At 42.7% G+C, this 17,168-nt stretch overlaps 1 protein-coding gene across 3 annotated transcripts in view; it reads left to right on the top strand.

Moving 5' to 3' along the window:
- The window catches only part of adgrg6 (adhesion G protein-coupled receptor G6), a 99,263-nt gene that overhangs the window by 20,550 nt on the left and 61,545 nt on the right, over positions 1–17,168 (top strand). For all 3 annotated transcript variants that reach the window (XM_080882644.1, XM_080882645.1, XM_080882646.1), the window contains exon 3: positions 15,021–15,368. In XM_080882644.1, the coding sequence (XP_080738770.1) occupies positions 15,021–15,368 (348 nt within the window). The remainder of the gene's footprint in view (positions 1–15,020; positions 15,369–17,168) is intronic.

Genomic DNA, 17,168 nt, shown 5'->3' on the forward strand with positions numbered 1-17,168 from the left:
AACAAAACATAATAAAACATAATAATTAGTGCTGCACTTCACTAAGTCTGCAGTTAAGGACTGTACACATTTTACTGTAGTAAAATGTGTCTGAACATCAGGACCAGCGCTGTAACTCCATCGTCTGATGTTCTGAATGAAGTCACCAAGAACCTGAGTAACAAATTAATATCTGAATATTACAGGCCAAGAATGGTTTTACTCTCAAAAAGATGGAAACAAGCTCTCTGTTTTTATTCTCTACATCATCACCGCTTATGAAGAAAGACCGCTTCAACATTTCCTGCCAGTAACCCTGTCTCTTTGTCTGTTAGATGACATCTGCCTGTAAGTACGGGTGTCTGGTACAGCTTTGCATTATGAGATGGTCTTGTAATGACTAGTTCCTTTCAAGCGCACCCAAGGCTTGATTGGGTTTCTCTTTTGTAGTCGGATCTTAAAAAGTCTTAGATTGTAATAAAAAAAAAAAAACACTTCAAGTTCTAAAACTGAACCCATGCTGGAAAAACCTGTGACCTGTTGAGCATTTATCAAAGTTTTGTCTCTAAAAAGCTACATCTGAAGTGTTCGCTGAGGGAAGCGACTTCAATTTCAAACCTTTTTGAAGTTTTGTCCCGTGTGTAATTTGAAGAACTTCTCACAGATTCTTAAAGTGAGTTTAATTTTCACAAAGCATGATTCAGATTCCTCTATACTGCAGACTGATACTGACCACAAAGGCATTCTTACATTTCATCCAGCATGGTAGGCTGTTGTGCCTTCATTTGGAAGAAGTGTGCACGGTGTTTGGACTGAACTGTGTTCAATTTGTAGGTGGGAAAGAAGGAAAGCAATGGAGCGATAACAGTGAATGCCTGAAGAAGAAGGAAGGAGTAGAGAGGAATGCGAATGAAAGAATGTGAGAGAAATGCTAGAAAGGACAGAGAGGTGAAAAGAGAGAAGGGCAGGTTGATGGAAGCCAAATCATCTATAGGATTATTTTCAGGAGAAAGGCTGAAAGGGGCAGAGGGGGCTTTTATTTTTAGTGTATTTGTGATACCGGAGAATTTAAGATGAAGTTTGGCTAAGCTCCTTGGGTCACAATGAAATACCAGGTGTGCACTGATATCTTGTTGATAACAGAAATGATGCCAGAAAGTTCCTATTTCAAAAATCCTCTCTGACCTTTCCTCATTCTGTCATTTTCTAAGATCTTGGGGGTTAAGGAAAGGTCTCTCATATCTGTTATCAGAGTGGGCAGGTTTTAATACTGAGGACATGGTTAGTTGGCACCACTGGTGCATTAACAAATTTGCAAAATTAGTTTTTAAATAAGCTCTTCTCTTCGACGCAGAGATGCTGTACCAAACTCACTACAGACTCACACCAGCAGCTCTGAGTAAGCCCGATAAGAAAGACTGAAAAGGCTCCTTCAGTTGCTTGTTGTATTTCATCATTGGTCCTGATTGTAAAGGTGCAACAAACAGAAGTTTATCTTTATCTTTCACAACGACAGCAGTTTATCAGCCACGTTAGCCAACATCAGCTATCTCTGGTGGTATCTGCTGTGTCAGCATGCTCATTACGGATTCTGGATTTTAACACCATGTGATCACGCACAGTATTTCAGAGCCCACACAGTGGTGTTTTGGTTACGTTCAAACCCACTGGTCAGCCTTTAAATAATAAATGTGAGTCTCTGTGCTACTGTATTACTGTGATAGACTGAATAGGATACTAGTGATTGAGCACCGAATCGTTATTGACCTCGTTCACATACTGCAGATGACGACCTAGCATGAGTGGACTGATATCAGGTCAGAGAAGGTGCTGAACATGCAACAAGAGCTAAAGTCTATGATGTAAATTATGATCAGGCTGACTAACCACTGATACTATGAGCACACCAGAAATGTTGTGAATACAGCATCATTAATGAACAGTTATTACAGTTTGATGTGGTTTGTCTTGAATTCTCATTATACTATTATCTCAGAGAGTATTAGGAAGTCCTCGGCTGTGTGCAGCTCTTCTTTAACTTTTTAAGGACAGTTTAACAGTCCTGCTTGTGGAAGATAATGAAAGATTCACTTCACTTAGAACTCACAGTGAATAAGAGTGAAGCAGAGCACACAATGGTTTTATGACCCATCGTTCTGTAACTATTAAATTAGAATTTCATTGACTGGAATAGACTTGAGGTGTTTCTACACACACTTAAGTATTATTATTATTTTTATTATAGTGGACAGAAAAGCCACAGCCAAGTATGAGGAAATATATGAATTTTAGTTGAGCCACCATCTTATAATTCACTTCATGTAATGCAGACTTTGGCAGAGGCTGAAAGCTGCCACTGCTGTGATGTTGTCACGCTGGACGGAGGCCAGCAACTTGAATAGAACCCAAGCGCAAACACACAGGGCGGAGGCAAGAGAGCGTTTTAACACAATTTATTGGTGAATATATAATATATGTGAAAACACAAGGACGTGGCATCTGTGGTGTGGAAATGTAGCCGTGGAACTATTAGCGTGGCATGAACGTGAGGACAACTAGATCTAGGCAGGTAAGTATTGGTCACACTGGGGAGAGAGGAGAGTGGAGTTAGAGCTGGGTTAAAGTGGATTACCAGAGAGGGTAAGTATAACAGTTTTTCCAGCTTACTTGCAGGAGGTGGAGGTGTGGTATTGAGGGAGAGGTGAGGGATTTCCTCGGAGTTTGAAAAAGGTGAAATAGCTGACCTGGGGTTCGTTGGATCCAAAGTGGTGAGTGAGCAGGAGGGCAGGCAGGTGAGGTTTGGAGATATTTCCCAGTGAGGTGGAAAGAAGCTGAGATCCAAGTGGTGAGCAGCAGTCGACACTGGAGAAAAGGTCCTGAAGCACAAGAAACAGCGCGAGTAAATCTACTTGAGAATAGCAGCATGAATGTGAGAGCCGGTTACCAACATCAGGTAACTGACGAACTGGCAGGGAGGAGATGACAGCGCAGAGCTTAAATCCCCTTTGGCCTGATTGCCCCAATTAGCTCCAGATGCGTGAAGCTGAGGAAGTCCTGCCCACGGGCGGAGCCAAGGGTGCTCTGGCACTGATGGAAATTCCCAGCTGCTCACCCAGACCATGACAGATGTAGAGGTCGGCTGGATGTCTTTCTTCAGAAAACTTAAAACTTCAGAAAATATAAATTTCTTTCATTTTATGCCTTTATTTAACAGAGACAGTGACAGAGGGATGATGAATATCAGGAAACCAGGACGTTTGTGCCAGAGCTGTTCCTCTTTTACCCTAAACAAGATTTGGAGTTGCTGTAGGTTTGCAGGCTGTGGATGTTCTTGTTCCTTGTTTTACAAAGTGTCCCCAAATGTTCTCTCCTGGTGTTGCAATAGTCACCACAGTTTAGGAAACAGGCGTTCTCCTGTTGGATATTTGTCTTCTGACATGAGCTTAACTTTATCAGTAGGTGAACCTTTTCTTTCTAAAACCTAACCAAGTGTTTGTGGAGGCAAACAAATACTCCAAGTTTGTGAAGGTGATAACTGGTGAAAGAGGCAATGTAGGATTTTGAAATTTGTACCATTGGTGCAGCTACTAAATATCTTGCACGGCTTTGAATTTCAGTGACCTAGATGTCAAGGTCAAGGTCAGAGGTCAGGTTTTCTGAAAGTCTGGTGAATGCCTACTACTGCCTTCTACTCGGAGGCTGAGGGAAGTCATGGGGAGCCTCCAATATTTTTACATCCTTTCGCAAATAAAGGCCTCGTCTGCCTGTTGGAGCGACTGTGCAGTCATTCTAAAAGGCAGTGATTTAAAGGAGATGTTAAAAAGTGTCAGTATGTGATGAGTTGGGCGTTATACTCAACAAACTGAGCCCTCACAAAAGCCGTCACCAGCGCTTACAAAGTTAATAAGTAACTGCATCCACACACCCCCACCCAACCCCACACCACACCCCACACCCCTCCGTGCTGCCTCTCCATAATTAAAATGTTGTAAATCTGTCTCGAGTGAGTAAAATGCACTCTTCTACACTTCTTCATTGTTGCATCTTTTTAAAAAATCCACTCTGGCAGAACTGCAGCAAAGCCAGCCTCCCGTCTCCCACACTAGCTCCCAGACAAAGGCCTTTTGTTTTCGGCTCCATCAGATGGGCTAAACGAACAGTGCTCTGGGTTGTAGCTCTGACAGAGAAGCGTACCCACATGTCGGGCTTCCCGTCAGGACTGGTTTCAGTATTCTGTGTGGGAACTGCTGCAGGAAACAACATCTTCTAGATGTCGACTTTGTTTCATCTAAAAATTTCTCCGAGCACAATGTGGCAGGCTTTGGTCAGTAGCTGGAAGACGTCTCTCAACGTAAATGTAGACACACAGCAAAGTAGACACATGTATTGCCAAACATAACACTGTGTAATTCTAATATTCAGTCGACCTAAAAGTATGTAGACAGTAAAAAAATGTATTGTCTTTATTGTCAGGCTTGTTAACCCTCTCTGGACTGCTCTGTTTCAAAGAGGGATGAACTCGTGTGGCCATACCTCAGCTAATCGTGACCCAACAACCCAGGATGTGTGTTGCTTCCCTTTGTCATTTGTAAATCGTACGATCATTTCTTCCTCTTAACCATCAAACAGAAGTATTTAAACACGATGCATGCAAAATGTTCAGGCATGACCTCGTTCAAAAAACGGAATCCTGCATGAACTACAAACTTGGGCATCTCCTCTGCAAATAAATCTAAATAAGCAGGAAGTCTGTGACCTTTCTGATAATCTACCATGAAAGAGAATCTTGGACATTAGCAGCAGTTTGTGAAGACACACCTGTACTGTGGAAGAAGTGAGTAAAAATATTTCTGAGGATTAATTACATAAATGTTCCTCAGTCAGTGATTCCAGTGGAACAGCGTGTTGAGCTGGAATCTGGGCTCAAATTGTGTAAAGTCTGTAGTTATGAAAAATGAAGAGTGTTGGGAAAAGGCAAGCCTCTGACACACACACACACACACACACACACACACACACACACACACACACACACACACACACACACACACACACACACACACACACACACAGAGTGGAAACACTAAAACTGTGTGTGTGTTGCGTCATCTGTACTCTGTACAAACAGGCTGTTTACAGTCTCACTGAAATAAAGAAATATGTAATACTTGAGTTAACTGAATGCTTTTTAGCCTCGTTTATGTGTGCGTGTGTGTGTGTGTGTGTGTGTCTCTGTGTGTGCTTTGTTCAGTCAGTTGAACTGCTGCTGAAGCTGATGTTTCAGCCTGCCGGTACAGCAGTCCTGCACGTCTATCTCCTCTCTGGAGCAGAGCACAAACACACTGTGCACCGGTTGTTTGTGTCCTGTTCCTGATGCAAATATATTAAGTATTTATTCAATCTAAAGGATGAGAGGTGGAGTTTTAAATTGACTTCTACTTCATCAGCTTTCTGCCTCTAACGAGCTGAATACGAGTCCTCTCTGCCAAACAGGGACAGAAGCCTCCCCAAAGACATGAGAAGGTTCATTATGACCTTTTATCTTTAACAGGAAACACAGCGACACACACACACACACACACACACACACACACACACACACACACACACACACACACACACACACACACACACACACACACACACACACACACACACATGTTTCCTGTCTATTCTCTGCAGTTCTCCTTTATCCACCAGTCCCTTTTCATTCTTGCCCTCTTTTTTTAATTACTTCCTTTCCTGTCACTTCTCTTCTATTTGTTGCCCTTTTGTCACGTTTTTTTTTTTTGGCATATTTTCAATCTCCCCACCTTTCTTTCCTTCACATGCTGTCCCTGCTGTCCTTTCCTTTGATTATTTTTAATATTTTTTGTCTCCATTTATTTACGTACACCCCTGAGACATTCCTTCGTCCTTTCCTTTCCTTATTTTCTCTTATCTACTTTCTCCAAACGATTTCCTTTATCCAACGTCTCTGACCATCCGTCATTTCCTCTTTCTCCTTTTTTCTGTCCTCTGTGCTTCCCCTTCTCTGTTCTTTCATTTTTCCTCCTCTCTCCTCTTCCTGTTCTTGTCTTCGTCCTGATCAGAAGATGCTTCCTTTTTGCTTCCTTCTGTTTTTCTTATTTCCTCTCATCTCCTTGGGATGACCCAGAACATGGCTCACTGTCAGCTCTCGGCTTATAGGTAAAAATGAATAAACTATTTTATTCAGTCCCAATTTTTATTCTGTCAGCAGAATCTGCTGATAATTTGTGTCTCCGTCACATTTCCTGTAAATAAATCCCGTTTTCATTCTGTTTGGCTTGGCTTTGATTCTCTTGCTTTAATCCAATTGATACACACAGGGTGAAATTTATAGCAGTCCACAGAGAAACACTCAATGCTGCCAGGATCATAAAATATTAACCTTTCAAATTAATTCTGTAGTGGTGAAATCATCCACCTCTCAATGTGTGACAAGCTGCTGCCAAAACCAACCACCCATCTAAATGTAAATGCGTACAGCTGTGCCACTGCTAATCCTCCGCTCATTACACACGTTCCTAATGATTCCTCCGTTAACTGCGACAGAAATTTAAGGAGACATTAGCAGGAAATAGACTGCTCCTGTCCACTCTCTCTCCCTGACTCACATCATTAGTTAACATTCGAGCTGCAGAGCGTCCTCTTCATCATGAACGAGGGGGAGGCTGTAAAGTTTTCCTCCTGCTCTGATTATCAGCAGTGAAGGTGACTTGGAGCCAGCAAGGAGGCATTAATGTGCTACCGCTGAAATAACAGTCAGCAGATCACACCTCTAACGGAGAGACCCGAAGATCGTTTGTTTTATTACATCGCTAAACACAAGCAGAAGGAGACAAGGGGGCAAGAAGTGGACTGACCAGATTAAAGCAAGGAGACAGGAGATGATTCGATGAACAGAGGGGAAGAAACTGGAGGGAGCAAGGAAAGGAAAAGGGACAGTAAAGAAGAGAAAAAGGGGAAAGGAAACAAGAAATAAAGAAAGGATGAAACAAGAGGAAAGATGTCATAGAAAGCAGAGGAAGAGAAATAAGGTAAAATGAGAAAAATAGAGGAAAGCATACAAGAAGAGGTGAAAAAGGAGTCAGAAGGAAACAGGGGAAACTGATGGAAAGGATGGAAGAAGAGAAGAAGTGAAGAAACAAGAAGGAAAACAAGTGAAAGTTGAATAAGAAACAATAACGAGAGAGGAAGCATGGTAAAGTCAAGAAGAGGAAACCGAAGAAGAGAAAGGGAAACAAGAAAAGTATAAAGATGAAAAGGAAAAGGGAAGATGGATGGACTGGAGAAAAAAGGAAAGAGTAGAAGGGAGAATAAGACAGAGGGGGGTGAAAAGAAATTAGGAAACAAGAGGAGAAGAAAAGAGGAAAAAGAGAAGTAAGAACAGCAAAGACGAACAGGAAGAAGAACGCTGCGCAGTGAAGTGTGTCACTTCTCGGCCCCTCCCACCCTGAAGTCATTGTATCACTCTAGCAGATTATTGTGAAACAAATCTCTCCTCATTTCCCACATTTGCTTATCAGCACAGTCATATTTGCATGGGTGGACTTCCTGTCTGCTGTTCTGCTTTTTTTCCTGTTTGGCAAATACACCCACACCCACCACTAAACACACACACACACACGCACACGCACACACACACACGTCAGGGTTTATCAGCTGCATGGAGCTGCCAGAGAAATGTCATCACATTAATAAGAGGCAAGCAGAGAAAAGAGAAAGAGTTTAGGTTTGATTGATCCAGCTGGTGAGAAGTTCGGCCATCCGGGAGGGGCTCAGAGTAGAGCAGCTGCTGCTCCACATCGAAAGGAGCCAGCTGAGGTGGTTCGGGCATCTGACAAGGATGCCCCCTGGGCGCCTCCTGGGTGAGGTGTTCCAGGCATGTCCCACCGGGAGGAGGCCCCGGGGCAGACCCAGGACACGCTGGAGAGATTATATCTCTCGGCTGGCCTGGGAACGCCTTGGTATTCCCCCGGATAAGCTGGAGGAGGTGGCTGGGGAGAGGGAGGTCTGGGCCTCTTTGCTTAGGCTGCTGCCCCCGCGACCCGGCCCCGGACAAAGCGGATGAAAATGGATGGATGGATGGATGATCCAGCTGCTGAGGTTGTCCCAGGGTGTCTGATTCAGAGCCGTGTGAATCTGTTTACCTACAAAGGTGTGACTGTGTACGTACACACCGGCTGACACTGAGGCCTATTGTCCCACCTCAGCCAACAGAAATGTTCCAAATACAGTTTTTGAATATTAAGGCTGTACCTGTAAAGTCATTTCACACTTACAACACAACTTCTTGACGGAAGTGCCAGACGCAAACGGCCGACACAGTAAAAGGATGAAAAAAACACCATGTCATTAGATTATGCAGCACAATTAAAAAAATAAAACAGTTTAAAAGAAGATCTGTGTCTAGAGTACATTTTATATTAACATAATGGAGAAAAATACAATTAGCACATTTCCTCAAATAAAAACCACCGGGCCTCGGATAATGGAGGGGTGTGTGGTCGACACAGCAACACAGCTTTTTACAGGCACTTTTAAAAGTAACCCCAACGCCTGCAAATATTTCACAATAAAAGCCCAACATGAAAACAATCCAGTCTTTAAGTGATGACGTGATGAATCCTGCTTCTGGGCCCGAAGTACTCTGAATTTAATAAGGCTGATGTGTTTTTTACATGTTTTAACCTCCTAGGACAGGGGTGTCTAACTCAAATACACAGTGGGCCAAAATTCAAAATGGAACATTAATATTTGTTGAAAAAAAAAATCTTCCTCCAGATATAGGAATGAATCTTTTCTTATGGACTCAAACAAGTTTAGCTGAAAAACTGAATATGGAACAAGCAAAGCTTAATACTAAACAATATATATATTAGCTGTATAATACCAGTAGGCCAGCTCTAATAGTAATTTGGTATGGCTTCGGGCCAGAGTTTGACACCTATGTCCTAGGACCTGGCGTCCACATATGTGGACATCACATTTTGGGTTATTTAGACCAAAATACTCAATTTTGCTTTACAAGGGCCTGATATCCACTTATGAGGACATTATACTGCTACTGTTCTATCAAAATTTTAAACAAATATCCTCATCCTCTTGTTTTTCTTAAAAACAAAAATAAGGTAAAACAAATAAATAAATCTGGTAATTCTTTGTTTTTATGTTCTTGGGCCCCAATATGCCCAAATATCAAAGAGAAATTAAAAATGCATGCTGTGGAAAGGTTTGGGTCTTAGGAAGTTAATGCTTTGTATCTTGTTCTATTTTATCTCAACAAGGCAATGATCACTGTAGGCTTCTCTCAGTTTTTATTACCGCTAATCATTTTAAAGCTCAGTTTTTAAACCCGTACAATGTAACTACAGCCCAGCCCATGCAGCAGTATATCAATGACTAACCTCGTATTGTGGATGGATTATCTCAGTTGTTCTCCTGACTGAAGTTTGGTTTGTTTACAGCATCCTGCCATGCGATTGCATTTGTCACTAACCATCGGGAACCCTCACGTTAACTTTTATCGAGTGGAAAAAAGCCCTCCGTTCGATAGCGTTCGTCGTCCAAGTTCACTATTTATATTGTGCTACAAAGCTGTGATCACATGGCACATCATTATATACCAGCTAGCCCAACTTCAGTAACCCTACAAACATCAATGCTGTTTACTTTCCCATCTTCATTTATGTTGGAAGTGATAACAGAGCTGTACATTTTAATTTGTTTCATAAATCCCTCAGTCAGAACATGGTATATTATATTTAGATGGAAGCTAGCAAGCTGACTCCCTGCTAACTTCTAACTCAGTTAAACTTCATAAATTCTGTTTTCATGGATGCCTGGATGTTAAACTTAATTGTTACTCCTGGTAAAGCAGCCACACTGATCATTTTATTACAGATGAAAGAATTTAGATAGTTTTTCAACTCAGTAATGCTGCAGTGTTCGTTTAATTTAGGGACCTGCAGCGGAGTTTGGGCCCAGACATGGCTAATGACGTCAGACTTAAAGACCGGATAAGAATGGTTTCTTTTTTCTTTTAATTTCATGGATGTGGTGAAGGAGGACATGCAGAGGATTGGGATGTGTTGGGATCCCTTCACCCCAACCGGTCACAGCAGATTCCGGCATTCCGGTTCTGGCAGAACCTGAGTCTGGGTTCTGCCAGAGTTTACTTCCTGTTAAAAGGGAGTTTTTCCTTCCCACTGCTGCCAAGTGCTTGCCCTAAGGGGTCATTTGATTGTTGGGTTTTTTCTGTGTTGTTGTAGGGTCTTAACCTTACATTATAAAGTGCCTTGAGGAGACTGCTGTTGTAATTTGGTGTTCAAAGCTCATTTGCTGGTGTTGTGTTTTATTCATGTTCATGTTAGCTAAGCACAGACCTTCTCAAAGTGTGGGGCCCGCCCCCTAGGGGAGGCGCAGAGCCATGGCAGGGGGGGCGCAGTATGAAAAGAGGGGAAAAAAAACAAAACGCTTGGACACTGCTACCATGGGGCGCCCACGGACACGCAAAGCAGGAGATGAAGCATGGCTGAATATGTTTCCAAACCAACTTCATTCTAAGCCAAAGACTAGAAAATATGGTGAAGCATATCTTCCCTTTGGCTTCACCTGCACAAGTGCCAAGGTAGGTCTCCCCTGCAGAATTGGTTTTACCTTGTTGGGAGCACGCACTGGGCTCTTCAAATCACGGACAAACGGTATCCCACATTCTTGATTGAAAGGAGTTTTAAAAAATTATCAGTTTTCGGTGATTTGAAACGCCGTTTACGTGTGGAAGAAACAGCTGCGTTTTCAAAAATACCCGTGTAGGTGTGGACGTAGCGTAAAAGAGTTAGTGGTTTATTTTATTATTTATTTACTACCTGCAGATTACTTGTATTTGCTTAACTGTTTACTAAATGTTTGAGGTGTGAAATAAACCGCAATGGAGCAAAATGGGGGGGCGAACATTATTCTTGTAAAACAAAGGGGGGGGGGGGGGGGGGGGCTAGCAAAAAAAAGTTTGGGAACCACTGGCTTAGCAGAGCAGTGACACCATGAGTGCAGCAGGGAGCTGTGTTAATTAATTGAGGCCCCTCCTCTGTGTTAAAATAATGACCCATCTGGGGAATTTCAGGCCACCTTGCCCATCTTCTTCCACACACCACAGAACTAACAGCCTGATGATATAAATTTAACGAGACAATCAGGACAAGGTCGGATTTAATAATTCTTTTGAATTTGATTGGCCCACTGTGCCTAGACCAGGCAATAGACACATGACAGTCAACTTTGAACTAGCCAATAGGTGGAGGCTTGACACCTGAAAGGTAAAAAGAACACAAAAGCAAAGCCACATCTCTTGGCACGTAACAGTGGACTACTGAATTTCCTCTTAAATACCAGAGTATCTGTATTTAAGATGTTGCCCATGTGTTCAGCTGCTAGTGGAGGGAGGGGCTGTGTGTCAGATGGAGGAGACAAAGATGGCTATGTTGTTGAAAATGAATGAAATGAAAAGCATCTAATTTGATAGTAATCTTTATTGGTACCCAAATATCACTCTCTTTTAACAAAACCCTATCTGGCAAAAACCAAAGTACTGTCATGTTTTCAGAAATTTAGTACTGAAAGGTAATGTAAATATTGGTTTTGGTGACATCCCTGATTATACTCGTGCTATAGTTTTGTTTTTTTTGTTTTTTTAGTAATACTATTTAGTAAAGTGAAAACATGGTGTAACATCTTGAGATATCAGCTAGTTTTGTGGCTTTCTGCTGCCTCCTAACTCTGCTCAAGCCCTGTTTCACGGACGCCTGGATGTTAAAGAGACCAGCCTCACTGACTGTTTTATTGGAGCTGAAAGACATTTTGACTGTCACTGATGTTGCCGTCTTTGATCTGGGAAACTGAAGGAACATTTGGACAGGAAATGACTAATTATGCCAGACTAAGTGAATTACACCCAGCACCTTTAAATCCATTGAATAAACAATGTCCAGGGCATCCTGCTATATTCAGCCAGCACATTGTGCAGGCATTGTGCCGAAGAGACATGAAAGAGAAGCGTCAGAGTCTGTGAGCCTTGTAGTTTGATATTCAGGCTGAAAACATGAAACCTTTTTTTTTTCCTGCCTTCGCTGCTCTGATCTTGAAGATATCGACACTCAGACCAGCTGCAGTCAAACAGAAGCACGCAGGACTGGTCAGACCAATGGTATTTGGACACTTAGAGTGCACTCAGGGAGAGCGTCAGCATCTTGTACTAACAAGATGCTGACGCTCTCTAGTTGGTGAGATTTTCAGTTAGTGAATATTATTAAAAATATTATGGCTGAATATTAAAATGTTGGCTGATGAGGGTCCAGCCATTAGAATCAATCAGAAGGGTCGGCTGGAGACGAGAGAATCCAGAGAAATGTGAAGTTGTACTGCCAGAAACTTGAGAGGCAGCTTTTAGGCTTTTGAGGGATGAACTGTGCGACTTACAAATGCCCCCCCTTCCACAGACACAAAGCCTACCCTGAATGAATGAAATCAGGGAATCAGGAGACATGGGGAAACACTCATTTTGTGTGTGTGAGTGAGAGAGAGGAAGAGAGAGAAGCAGAGCAGAGCTGGGAAAGAGAGAGAGAGTGAAGCTGTTTTCTGAATCGTGTGGCAGCGTCTAGCTTTTCCATTAGTGGAAGGGAGGAAAAAAAGCTTGGTGCTTTTTGATGTTACATCCAAATGTTCCTAAAATTTCACGCTGAACAACTTTAATGGGAGCAAAAGGTTTAGCTGAGACACACACACACACACGCACACTTAGGAGGATTGGAATTTTTGTGCATAAATTTGCCATGTGTGCTGTGAATGTGTTTGCGTGCACCTGTGCAGTCAGAGTCTGCATGTGTATTTCTGTCAGCATAGAAATCCTACATCACCCTCTGTTGATCCGACATGTTCAGCATGCTTTCAGTAAATTGCTTGTAGAACATAAATGACTCAAGGAAAGAGGGGTGGAATAAATGGGGGGATATAACCTCACGCTCCACGGTTTGAACTTTTCAATTCAGCCAATGCCATTTCAAAGCCAGGTGCATTAAAAGGCAGAAGCACAGCAGGAGTATGGCTTACAGCGGCAGAAAGCATTTAAAACCTTTTTGGGACACAGTCAGCAAGAGTTTGTCACCACCCGTGAGTGGTGATTGTGTATGTGCAGGTTTTTGTGTTCCGTGTCCTCTGAAATCACCAATCACCAGATAGGCAAATAGCCTCGTCACAGTGTAAACAAACCCTGAATAAAAAAAAACATGAAGCACGAAGGTGATCACGGTTTCTTAGGCAGAGGTCTCTAAAGGACACAGCTGGGAGATTCCTAAATACTCCTCAGCCATTGCTGTGGATGGTAGGCGTGTCCGAGGATATGCCTGAGCTAGGCTCGTGCATTTGATTGACCAATTGGATGTGAAGGCTGGGGAACACCTACTCTGATTGAGTAACAGTAACACAGCACTGCAAAGACTCCTTATGTGTGTTTTTGGGAATCTGTGAAGAAGCATCATGTCAAGGATGTTCCATTAGCAGAGAAACACTGACCCCTTCCTCAGGTCACTCATACGTACAAATATTTGTGAAAGGAGGTAAATGTGTGGCTTATTTGCTTATTTAAATGCATTTAAATGACTCCTTTTTCATGTTATGACTCGTCCTGGTGGCTCAAAGGATTAACGGCCATGATTTAGCTGTTTGAGCAGCTGTCTCCTTATTTTTGATTTAAGCAGCGCTATAGAAGCCTGAAAGCGTTTCAGGATCTGGCAACATGCCACGATTGTTTTAGCCGCTCGTAATTTGAAGTCTGCTGCACTTGGTTAATAACATTTACCAGAACGATGCGTGAGCTTCACCTCATCTGCTTCTGTTCCCATGAGCGAGGCGCGGAGCTGTCAGTTTCTGCAGTAAAACATATGAATATGAAATAAGACGACTGTGAGAAATGTTACACCGCCAAGCTTTTCTTATTGGAACGAGGGCTCTGAGACGCGTGCACGTGCATGCTGGCGTTTCTGACGTTGGCTGTGGTTTTGGCTGCCGCAAAGGCCGAGCCTGAGATCAACGGAGGCCATTGTTGCCCCGAGCGAGAGAAGCAAACCATTCTTTCCACTTTCCATTTCAGCTCTTGTCTGTTTTTTTTTTTTTTCCTCAGGAAACGTTTTTGTTTCCAGCTGTTGTTAAGGGCGATGAAGGCCAACATGTTTCATGTGTAGAAAATTTTATATCAAGCTTCATTAACAGCCAACATTTTACGGTTGGAGGTGGATAGGGCTATACGTGGCCCCGTTACCGGGATGTGAAAATGTGAAATATGACTTTATATTAACTTAAATATGGAATCTCAGCCGGCCGAAGTGCAGCATGTATCGGTACCTTTAAATGAAAGTGGTTTTCTTTGGATCTCAGAGAACTGAACACAGCTGCTCTTGTTTTTTTATTTTCTGCCAAGATTTTCACATTTTTGTTTAAAACTTAAGAATTTGACTGCTTCTTGAAACAAGGGTGACTCACTCACTTTGCATGTGCATGCTTGTGTGTTTTCAATGTAAACTTGCAAGAGACTGGTTGTGGTGTCAGTCTGCTAGTTTGATTACACTCTGGATTAACTGCACGAGTTGTTCTGGCTCATAACTGAAGTGCAATTGCTCCAAGATTACTCCTGAACTACTCTTCTTGCATCTTATCTTATTGTCCTGTAAACAGCAATAAAACATACTGGGTTTGTCTTCTGAGTCCTTCTTGAAAACCTTTCTTGATCCCTGACTGGCTGACTGGGCTGCGTTTGTCCGTGAGAACTACTTTGCCTATTGACTTCTAAAGATTGTATGAAATATGTCTGTTCCCTGTCTGTTTCACATCTTATGGCCCTGTAGTCCTGTACTCTTTGTCTCATTCTTATCCCCATGTCCTTGTTTACTAAGCGTCCTGTCTCCGTTATGTTGCTGCCTCATTGAAGGTTGTCACAGTGTGAACACTCATGAATTTATCACCCCCAGTACTGGGCTGCGCCTCCACAAACTGTAACCTGGTGCTAACGGAGGCCCAGGGAGAAATCACATCACCGTGCTATCCCCAGAGATACCCCAATTCGTACAACTGTAGGTGGATCATGCAGGCCCCCACCGGCTTCATTATCCAGCTGTCCTTCCTGGACTTTGAACTGGAGGAGGCGCCGGGATGCATCTATGACTGGGTGAAGGTGAATACAGGCAGCGCTGAAGTTGTGTTCTGTGGTCTGACGGCCAACGGGCTGACGCTAAACTCAACGGGGAACCAGATGGTGCTGTCTTTTACCTCCGACTTCAGTGTGCAGAAGAAAGGCTTCAGAGTTAGCTTCCAACATGGTAGGTGAAAGCCGCCAACAGGGTCCTGATCTTCAGCTGTGTCTTAAGTCAGGCATTAAACAATAAGAGTTTGAGGATGGGTTTGGTGACAAGGACGGCTCATTTGGTTACATCAAAGGGCCGATGTTACAGCATGAGGATTACAAATGCTCTGCTCACTAAACTCTGACCAAAAGCACCATTGTCACATGTAACACACAGTGTTTAATCAAGGAGAATTTGGTCCAGGAGGTTTTTCTCACGCAGGTGTGAACCCACTTTGGTTTGCTGACATGTGAAATCTTTGCAGCCGACCATTAGCAGTCCAACAACCAGCCAGTGTTTATGTACTCACAGATGGAGGGTGTATGTGTGCAGCATACTGCAAAGTTTCAAACTGGTAAAAACCAGCAGGGGTGTCAAATGTACGGCCCGCTGGCCACATCCGCCATACAATTATATCCAGCCCATGAGATAATTTCATATGTCAGTTATTGATAGCCCTGCTGAGAATCCATGCGGACAGGGGCGGGACTTTAATTTGATAGGAATGATACATAAAAAAAAAAACTCCCTTATGGCTGTTCGTACTGCACAAAGTAATTTACAGTACGATAAACAATTAACCTGCTGAACCCCAATGCCCCGTTACCGGAGACGAGAGGGAGAACATCTGGTTTAATGTGATGTACAGAGATCTGTTATTTAAACATAGACGTGTGTGGTATCCACGGGAACGTCAGAATCTCAGCTGAAAGCTCAAAAAACCATTTTAACGACCACCAAACAGCTGAAACAGCAAACGATGAAAGAACAGGTAAACAGACTCTGCAAAAAGATGTAAACACAAAGTATGGCGCGTTCACCTGATGGCGTATACGTGGACACACCATCAGTGCTGACGTCTCACAGATTCTGATGTTGCAACCTCATTTCTGCTGTTCAATTCCGAAGAAATTTCAACTTTCACAAATTCTGCCAAATAACAAAACACGTAGCTTTGTCTCTAATAAAACCTCAGTGAAAAACAAAGGTTTCTGCTTTTCACTTTCTACCATAAAAATCTATTTTTTAAGACTTAAGTTAAAATCTAATGGACAGTATCGAAAATGGGCTAGCAGAACTTTTTCTGCAATTTTACATATTTATTTCTTACAGTTTAAGTCCAAAGAGTTGCGCTGACAGATTTCTTTCTTTGTCACAGCAAAGAACGAAATCAATTAAACACATAACTGGCCCACTTAAGGTCAAAGTTTGCTGTAAAATGAGTTTGACACCCCTGGCATAAAGCCTTAAATCATGTGAAGAGGCCTTATGGTCTCTGAATGAACCAACAGGTGCAGATAACATATAGCGTTAGCTTAGCATGGATTTCAGGGCAGTTTGTTGGCCCAGGAAATGTTGGACATTGGACTGGAGAGTGGAAAGGCTTTGTTGTTTAGTACCAGGTGTCCAGTGTCATTGCACTCCCTGCTCTTCATTCACCAACACGTTAAGACACCTGCCATCAATGCCTGTGTACAGCTCCTAGCTCCGGCTTAACACCATGACAACAAAGCTGTTCCTAAATCAGAAACATTTATCATCTATCATCTAAAAACAGAGGGAAGTGTTTCCACACCAGTTGTTTCATCAGTGATAAAAAGTATAATCAGTCAATCAATTTCCTGGTTTGTATGAGAGGCTGAATTGGACTTGGAAACTACATTGTCTCCTCGCTGGAGGCCAGCCTCTTGACTTTAGCTGTATGAGTTCATGCACAGTCTGACTGAAGGTGCATGTTTTTAGGTTATCGTGCAGTCAAGAGACCGAAGCGTCTCA

Source organism: Rhamphochromis sp. 'chilingali', assembly GCF_963969265.1.
Source record: "Rhamphochromis sp. 'chilingali' genome assembly, chromosome: 5".
Classification (NCBI taxonomy): Eukaryota; Metazoa; Chordata; class Actinopteri; order Cichliformes; family Cichlidae; genus Rhamphochromis; species Rhamphochromis sp. 'chilingali'.